This window comes from Euprymna scolopes, chromosome 17 (genome assembly GCF_053919585.1).
Source record: "Euprymna scolopes isolate OS-2025 chromosome 17, ASM5391958v1, whole genome shotgun sequence".
Taxonomy (NCBI): Eukaryota; Metazoa; Mollusca; class Cephalopoda; order Sepiida; family Sepiolidae; genus Euprymna; species Euprymna scolopes.
Genome location: NC_136498.1, coordinates 27,518,755 through 27,528,149, shown reverse-complemented (window position 1 = coordinate 27,528,149; position 9,395 = coordinate 27,518,755). Strand labels below are relative to the sequence as shown.

General features: G+C 35.2%; 1 protein-coding gene across 4 annotated transcripts in view; it reads left to right on the top strand.

Moving 5' to 3' along the window:
- The first annotated feature begins 3,873 nt into the window (after nt 1–3,873).
- LOC145296717 (EH domain-containing protein 3-like) overlaps nt 3,874–9,395 on the top strand; it is a 175,326-nt gene continuing 169,804 nt past the window's right edge. Inside the window, exons 1-2 of one of the 4 annotated variants that reach the window (XM_080142706.1) lie at nt 3,874–3,991; nt 4,991–5,530. In XM_080142706.1, coding sequence (XP_079998832.1) covers nt 5,053–5,530 — 478 coding nt within the window. In that variant the 5' untranslated portion in view covers nt 3,874–3,991; nt 4,991–5,052. Of the gene's footprint in view, nt 5,531–9,395 lie in introns of all 4 variants that reach the window. The other 3 variants (XM_080142704.1, XM_080142703.1, XM_080142705.1) reach the window with 3 other exon arrangements.

Below are 9,395 nucleotides of genomic sequence, written 5' to 3'. Positions count from 1 at the left end.
TGAGATATCTACTGCATCGATAGAAGGATCCCACCATTTTTCCAGCAGCCTTGACAATGGATTTAATGTATGTGTTCCATTTAAGAAATGGACAGGGTTTGGAGATTAGTTGACAAAGTGGGACCTGTTAGATTGAAAACTATTTTTTGGACCCTATCCAAGAGGGAAAGTGGTAGATGCACCAGCCCAGATGTGGCAACAATACTCCATGCATGGGCGAATGGTGGCCTTGTAAAGGTACAGGATACTCTCAGGTGTGAGTAGTTTTCTAGCTTGATAGAAGGAACCCACTTTATAGCAGAATTCGCAATGTCTTCAATGTATTTGTTCCAGTTCATATTGTCCGTGAATGTTAGGCCAAGAAGTTTGAAGGAAGAATTCTCAGGTAGGGTTTTATTTGTCATGGATATTAATTGTTTCTGGTACTTTCCAAAGATTTCACTATTGCCAAGATACCCTATCTGAAGCCAACAGCGGCATTACACTGTCGAACAGCTAAAATATTCAAGGGTTAAACATTTGGTTTTTGTTAGGAGTGCTAAGTTGTAAATGGGGTTTGGTACACCAAGGGCCAGAAAAATACACTGTCTGATGCCAGGAGCGGCACTTACAACACCAACACCATGTTTTAGGAATTACCAACACTCTCCAGCAGAAAACTTTGCAATGTCCTTAATAGCCATATGTCATTTATTATTCCTGATATTCATAACTGACCTCCCTGATAAAATTGTCTCTGAGATGGATATATTTGCTGGTGACCTCAGCACGCTCTATAACAAGCACGAGGGGAAACGAATGAGCACATATCTAAGTCAATGGCAGAAATACTAGAGGAACACTTCCAGTCTATAGTGGAATGGGGACAAAACTGGATAGTAACATTCAATGCTGCCAAGACTAAGCTTGTTTCCTTTAATAATTACAAGAAACTTTCTCAACCACCAATAGCAATGTACCTCTATAAGGCCACAATTCGCCCATGTATGGAGTACTGTTGTCACATTTGGGCTGGTGCATCGCTACTAGTCTCTCACTCCTAAGACAGGGTTCAAAAGAAAGCCACCAACCTAATAGGTCCTGAACTATCACCTAGGTTTCAGCCTCTCTACTATCAACAAAATGTTGCATCCCTCCGCCTGTTTTACAAGTATTTTAATGGTGGATGCTCCCACGAACTACAAGCACTTGTACCCTCTCCATGTAAATACTCCCAACAAACCCGACAAGCAGCAAAATTCCACCCTTATACAATAGAGATCCCCAGATGCCAGAAAGTCTTCTACTCTAATAGTTTCTTCCCCAGAACTACTAGACTTCAGATTTTCCTTCCGTTTCCTGCTTCCCCGACTATACTGACACGCAGAAGTTCAAGTGTAATGTAAACAAACATCGTACTGCTCAACTCTCTACATAGTATCCTTGCAATTATGTCCCTGATAGTAACCCCTTATATCAAATTGGCACTGTGCCTTGTTTGGGGTGAAAATGCAATAAAAAAAACTTTTTGGATATTTATTGAGTACAAAAAAAGTCGTCATGTACAATATTATGGAAGAAATTGCACCAGTTTAACTTTTTTTTTTTTTTTTTTTTACACAGTGATCACCACTTATCAAGGCCCGGAAGCCACTCGGGGATAAGGGTTATTGCAAGTACATTACGTTAGTGTGGAGATTTGATGAAGTGTTTAATTAAGGGGGGGGCGGTTCATTAGGAATTTGTTAACATTGGACTTGAAGACATCCAAGTTGTAGTCCGGAGGGAAGCAGGCAGACGGAACAGAGTTCCACAGGCGTGCAGTTCTAAGAAAGAAACTATTTTTTATTTTTTTATCATTTTGTTTTAGCTGGGGATGGGGCATCCTACCGGATGCCAGATCTTTTTAAGATTCTGACAAGTGAAATTGTTAGTATTTCTATGCACTTGATTAATAGGGTATATTTGCCAGGTAGTTTTTGAAGTTCTTTTTGATGAGAATTTTAAAAATTTTATCTTAATTCAATAAATCTTTAGGTAATTAATGATTTCTTTTTGTGCTCTTATATTGTTGTTAACATTTGTTGAGATTTTCAATTCTCATTGTTCTGAAATTACATTATTTGCCATTGTTCTACGCTCTTCAAAATGAAACCAAAAAAGTTGTTCCACAATAGTAATTTTCAAATAAATTTTGTTCATATGGTGCCTCCTAAAAATCCTTTAAAATACTCCCAAAACTGAACATTGAGGAATATTTATTTATTTATTTTACTGTTTATTCACCCCAAACAAAGCACAGTGTCAGAAAGTTATAAGGACTACTAATAGGGACCAGATTTGCCAGGATACTATATAGGGAGTTGGGTAGCAAGATGTCTATTCACATTACACTTGAACTTCTGAATGCTAGTAAAGTCAGGGAAGCAGGGGGCTTAGGAGGGAATTCCAAAGTTTAACAGTTCAAGGGAAGAAGTTATTTAAGTAGAAAGCTTTACAGCATCTAGGGATTTCTACAGTGTAGGGGTAGGATTTTGCTGTTTGTTTAGTTTGTCGTTTGTTGTTTTCGTTCATTTATTATTGTTACGTGTTCCCATAGTGGCACGAACACCGGCAGCCAATGAGAGAGAGAGGAATAGGGAGGAAGACAGACGGAGGGGAAAGGAAGAAAAAGAACAAGAAAGAAAGAGAGAGAGAGAGAAGGGGTACTAGTGCTTTCAGTTTGTCTGAGCACTTACCATTAAAGTACTTGTAAAACAGGCACAGGGATGCCACATTTCGATGATGGGACAGAGCTTGGGGTTTGCTTGACAGTGCAAGACCTATTAGGTTGGCAACTCTTTTTATTAACCCTTTCTAGGAACAAGAGACTAATGGCAGATACACCAACCCAGATGTGACAATACTCCATGCATGGGTGAATAGTGGCTTTGTAAAGATACAGGATACTCTCAGATGTGTGTAACCTTCTAACACGGTAGAGAGAGCCTGCCTTCCTCGCAGTAGCCCTGGCCTCAATTTATTGGTTCAATTCATGTTGTTTGTGAATGTTAAGTCTAGGAGCTTGAAGGAAGTACTCCCAGACAGTGTATCATTAGCCATGGCAATAATGATTGAAACATAATTTCGACTTTTAAAATTTAACACAAATCAGAGATCTCTGAATTTTAACTAAGAGCTTTCACTCCCTCTTTGAACCCTTTGCATAAAACTGAATTAACCTAAATATAGCCTATGTTACCCATCGTTACGTGTAAGTAGTAGTATTCCAAAATCCATAATTATGTAGAATTTCTTTGAGGGAATTTTTCAAGTTAAATTTAAGTTTTACGGTATTTTGTTTATTAAATATTTAAGTGATAGCACAGAATAGTTACAAAAAACGTCCATCCCTTTCCTCCACGTTACAATGTGATTCTATTTCAGCACGGTCCGTATTCTGTATAAGTACCAAATAGAGATATACACGTCATTTTTTGTTGTTGTTATTATCATATTTATGTTATGGCTTTTTTATAATTATATCTGGTACTTATGCAGAATACGGACCGTGTTGTAATAATAAGATTACTATTTAGGAACCCATTCTTAACATGGGAAAGGGGGGGACGTTGTGTAACTATTCTGTACTTTCGCCTAACAATTTAATAGACAAAAGATACCGTAAAGATTAAATTTAACTTGAAAATCCTACATAAAATAACAGCACGGTCCATATTCTGCATAAGTAGCTTATGTTTTTGAGTTGGTTTTCGTTCATTTATTATTGTTACGTGTTCCCATAGTGGCACGAACACCGGCAGCCAATGAGAGAGAGAGGAATAGGGAGGAAGACAGACGGAGGGGAAAGGAAGAAAAAGAACAAGAAAGAAAGAGAGAGAGAGAGAGAGAGAGAGAGAGAGAGAGAGACTAATCAGTGCGCATGCGCAATAGCACTTCTTCCTCCTCAACACGCGCACTCGACTTCTGCCATTATTTTACAACCAACCAGTCCGTCAGATGTAAAACCCGGGTTGGTATATATATATATATATATATAATATTAAAAAAATAAATACGTCGTCGTGGCATATGCATAAACTGGACTACCTTGTTCATCTGGCGATTTTTGGAGATGCTTCTCAAAACCTGACATTGGAATAATAATAAAAAAAATATATATATTCGCGCAGCAGCAGTTTTCAGTTATCAAAACCCGGAAAAAAAAAAAAGGAAAAAAATAATAGCGAAAAAAATGGTGACACGACATTAAATTGTTTTTTTTTTTTTTTTAATTTTTTTTTTAAATTTTATTTTATGGAAGAATATTTATGTATTGTAAATAATATATGGGGTGGAAGTTGTTTCATTGATTGCGAAGGAGTTAGACCATTTTTAAAGCCTCGTTAAAATTTCCTTTTTTCGTGGAATATTATTTAACAACCAATAATAAATTTATTAGAAATTATTTAAAAGAAATAACAGAAAAAAAAAGTAGGATTTTTTTTTTTTTATCTTAGAATCTTTTTATTGTTTGTTTGTTTCTAACGGTTGTTTATTAATTAATCCATAAATTAAAACCAGATAGTTAACAAAAACGGAGTTTGATTCACGTTTATTTTATTTTTTGTGGCAGAAATTTCACTCCTACGCAAAGAAACTTTTATAAGTTTTCTTATTAATATATTAAACTTGATGATAAATATTTGGATTTCCTATTTTCTGTTCGCTTCTGTTTTCTATTAAAATACTTTTTTACGGGGATGTAAATCTTATTTTAGGTTTAAAAGCAGAGTAAGGATTAAAAAAAAAACTTATTGCATATTAAAAAAATAATTTCCAAATACGCGTTTTTTTTTGTTTTGTTTTAATTAAAATTTCACACACAAAAAATATCCTGTATTAAAATACAGGATACAAGGCAATAAACCCATGTACAAAAGCATAATTTTTATTTAATTAAAAAAATATACATAAGTGTTAAAATTTTGAATCTTATTTTTTAATTTTTTTTTTTTTTTTTTTTTTCAAGAGAAAAAAAAATCCCAAAAAGAAATTAAAAATTCGCTTTCAACTTAACAAAAACAACCAAACATGTTACGTTGGATGTCCGGCGATGATAGGAGGCGAAAGGAACCCGAGGCATATACGTCGGTAGTCGAAGGTCTAAAACGTTTATACAAAACAAAACTTTTCCCTCTAGAGGAACATTACAAATTCCATGATTTCCATTCTCCGATGCTCGATGAACCCGACTTCGATGCCCGTCCCATGATTTTGTTGATCGGACAATATTCCACCGGAAAAACTACCTTTATTCGCTATTTACTCGAACAAGATTTTCCTGGTATTCGGATCGGGCCTGAACCCACAACCGACCGGTTCATAGCCGTAATGGTCGGGGAGAATGAGGGTATCGTGCCGGGAAATGCTCTTGTGGTCGACACGAAGAAACAATTCCGACCGCTTTCCAAGTTTGGCAACGCTTTTCTCAACAGATTCCAATGTTCCATGTTGAAGAACCCCGTCTTGGATAGCATCAGTATTATTGACACGCCCGGAATCCTATCTGGTAAGTACCACCAGTCCAGTCCACCACCTAAAAAAAGGGGGGGGGGCACAGTATTACTTACTGCTAGTCTAGTCAATTATTACTATTATTATTAACTACGGCTTTTCTTGACGATTTAATGATTTAAATATGATTCTAAATTTTATGTCTTTTTTTTTTTTTTTTTTTTCTGGTGGGGGGCGGCCGATCACGCATATTAACTTACTTGAGCTGTTGTCTACGCCATGAGACGTCATATGAAATAGACGGTGTTAGTCAAGCTGGCGATCCCCGCCCTATTACGTTCCATGCTTTCTTGTTTGGATATTTTTTTACGACCTGCCCTAGCGTAGTATAAACAACCTCAGCCACCCATGTTAAGAACGGCTTTCGGAATACCCCCAACATCCCTATGTTAAGAACGGCTTTTGAGATTGGGAAGGTGGTGTTTATTCCGGAAGCCATTCTTAACATGGGGAGGCTGGGGTCTTTATAATACGCTGGGGGTGGGGCACTGGGGCACGTCGTAAAAATTTACCGAAAAGCAAATGTCTGTATGATGTGCGCACCAGTCACGGGGCGAAGATGAAAAATTACAAAAATCACGTAATTTCATCAAGAACTTTTTTATTATTACAAAAAAATCAAAATTTACTGTTTCGATGAGGATGAAAAAAATGAAATCAACGAATCGGTAGACAAGGGCAGACAACCCTAATGCACGTGGAAATTGTCAAAATAATCATTATATTCTCTATAGAACCATGGCTTCGGCTGTCACTTCGGTAAAAAAATGTTTTTTTCATGAATAAAAAGTTTACGAATATTTGTTTAAAGGATATTTTTGATAAAAAAATGTACAAAAATGAAATGAAACGAAACAAGAAATCGTGTTATACCGGGATATATTTTAAATTAAATTTCAAAGTGTCTATTTAGTTTGAACCACAAGTACTATAGAGGTTTAAGTTAAAACAAGAGAAAAATGGCCGACATGAGATGATCATCTCAACAGTCTCGATAATTACTCAAAAATTGAAAATAAAATACTTATAGAAACCCATCCAATGTTATCGTGACATTAAATACGCTGTATTCAATTGAATTTACTTATGGCACATACTCTAGGGATAATATCTGAGTGGGGTATCATATTGTTCGGTTCCTGGTTGTCAACCTCCCAAGTATTACCCCCTCTTTCGTGAAGGGGTTATTAGGTAATGTCGATGTGGCCGATCGCGCTGCCCCCTTATTTTTGGAAGGAGGTTGGGGTCTGGATTAACCTAATATTAACCAATTACGTGTCATATCGGGTCTTTGGGTTAGGATTTATTTTTTTGGGTCGGGATGAAAAGAATTGAAGACGTTCTCCTAGACTGAAGTCCTTTTTATTTTTGTTTTATTCATATGCCCTCCCCCTCTTTTGGGGGAAGTTTGAAACGGATTTCGGTGCTAGTGCAGTCAGTGCAGAGAGTGATCCGCGCTATTTTTTAAATCGTATTTCCAAGTTTAAAGTTTTGATATATTTTTTTATTCAATTGTAAGGTTGAAGTATAGAATAGGTACAAAACACCCTCCCCTCCCCATGTTAAGAATGGCTTTTTAAATAATAACGTTATTATTTACGTCCGGATCCACTCTCTGCGTTAGTACCCGGATTTCAGATCATATCCAGTCTTGGATGATAAAATTGACCTAAAAACCTTTTTATTATTATTATTTTTTTTTTTTTTTTTGATGGCATTTAACCAAGTTGTTTGAGGAGGTTGAGAGTTAAAATGAAACCATTTTTCACCCCGTTTCATATTGGAATCGAAATATACATACGCGCACGCGACACCGGCAAAATCAATTATCTTGACAAACTAAATAAATAATACTTCATTAAACAGGATAGGTAAAAAGTAAATGATATTTAACAATCGCCCCCGCATGTTTAGAATGAATTTTTTTGTTAAATTTTATTTTTATAATAACGGCGTTAAACGCTGAGAAACAAACCTATTAATATTAGGAATGATTGTACTTTCATCGATAGGATGTCTTTTTCTAAAACCATACAGTTTTTTTGGGTTTGTATTACTGTACACATAGATTTGAAAAAGTTGTCAAAAAACAAATATATAATAAATAAATATTATCAAAGGCAAAATAAGTTACTTTTCTACCAAACTGGACACATTTTTTTTTTGTTTTTATTCAATGTAACATGTTTATTCAGCTCGAAAAACATGCAGGGTTTACCGATGTATTGGAAAATTCAAAATGGCGCCCGACACTCTCTTTAACATGGTAAGTTTGGGAAAAGGTGTTATAATTAATAAACTAGACAAAATACTATTAAAAAAACACCGAATATATGTCAAATTATGTCACGGTAACATATAATGAGCGAATTTCTAACAGTATTTCGTCTAGTTTATTATTTATAACAACTTTTCCTGAACTTACCGTGTTAAAGAGTGTCGGGCGCCATTTTGAATTTTCCAATATATCGGTAAACACTGTATGCTTTTCGAGCTGAATAAACATGTTACATTGAATAAAAACACGAAAAATATATCCAGTTTGGTAGAAGTAACTTATCTTGCCTTTGATAACATTTATTTGTTATATATTTGTTTGACAACTTTTTCGAATCTATGTGTACAGTAATACAAACTCACTAATTTGTTTCATCGTACTTTTGAAACGTCAAAATGAAAACTTTGCTGGAAAAAAATAGTCGCCATCTTTAAACTAGTAGCTAGCTATGGAAACTCAAATTTCTCGTTAAAATTATAAACTTGAGTTATCGTTCTTCGCCGCTTTCACAACTTATAAAGATGGCGACTATATTTTGGGGGTCAAGTTTTAATTTTGGCGTGTCACGTGCACAATAAAATTTTCTTATTTTACTTTGGTACTTCTGCATTTTATGAACTGCGCTTTTTTCTTTTTCTTTTTTTAGATATTGAATTTAACTTAAATTCTTTTAACGATAACTTTTAAATTGTTGGATGAAAGTACAGAATAGTTTAAAAATGTTTTTTAAACTGTTATTTCAGCACTGTTCCATTTCATTCTAAATAATTTGCGTGACTGAAATAGGAATCAACCACAAAGATATTTTTAAACGGTACTGCGTTTCTTTGTTTAGACTGAAACGGTTTTCTCCAAAAGTAAGTTCAGAGTTAATTATGTGGGAGTGATTTCTTTAGATAATGACACTCCCAACGTTACTGATATCTGAACTTTTGTCGGAATGATGAACCACTTCAGAATTTTACGAATGCCCATTGACGCCATAAATGTCGGATATTTTAAATTCCATGTATTAACATTTGTTTTCAAAATGCACACATACAGAGAACAATATTACTACTCCACACACACACATAGTCATCCCATCCACATACAGTACTGTTTCGTTGTATCACAACTCACCAGTGCACCTAGACTAGCACTTTTCCCTAGCCGAGAATTGAAGAACCTACCATTGCGTTGATAGTCGACAGTTTTACCACTGGGATCGCAAATGACCTCAACAAATGTCATTTGATATTTAAATAAACACTCGCCCACTGCTTGTACAGTGCTCGAGCTGCTTGTTTCTTTACAAACAAACAGCGAGCCTCGCTTTTATAGCCAATTAAGTAGCTTACGATAGTGCTCTACCCAAATATATATATATATATATATATATATATATATATATATATATTAGTGTCTGTTGGAGGTTACCTAGGTTTCATCGATTTGGTCATGCTGGAATTAGCATGACGAAATTTATGAAACCTGCGTATCCCCAACACACTATAATGTATAATTCTTAAAATCCTACGATTGATCACTATCTTTTTTCTACTGACTTATTGCTAAATATATATATATATATATCTCAATT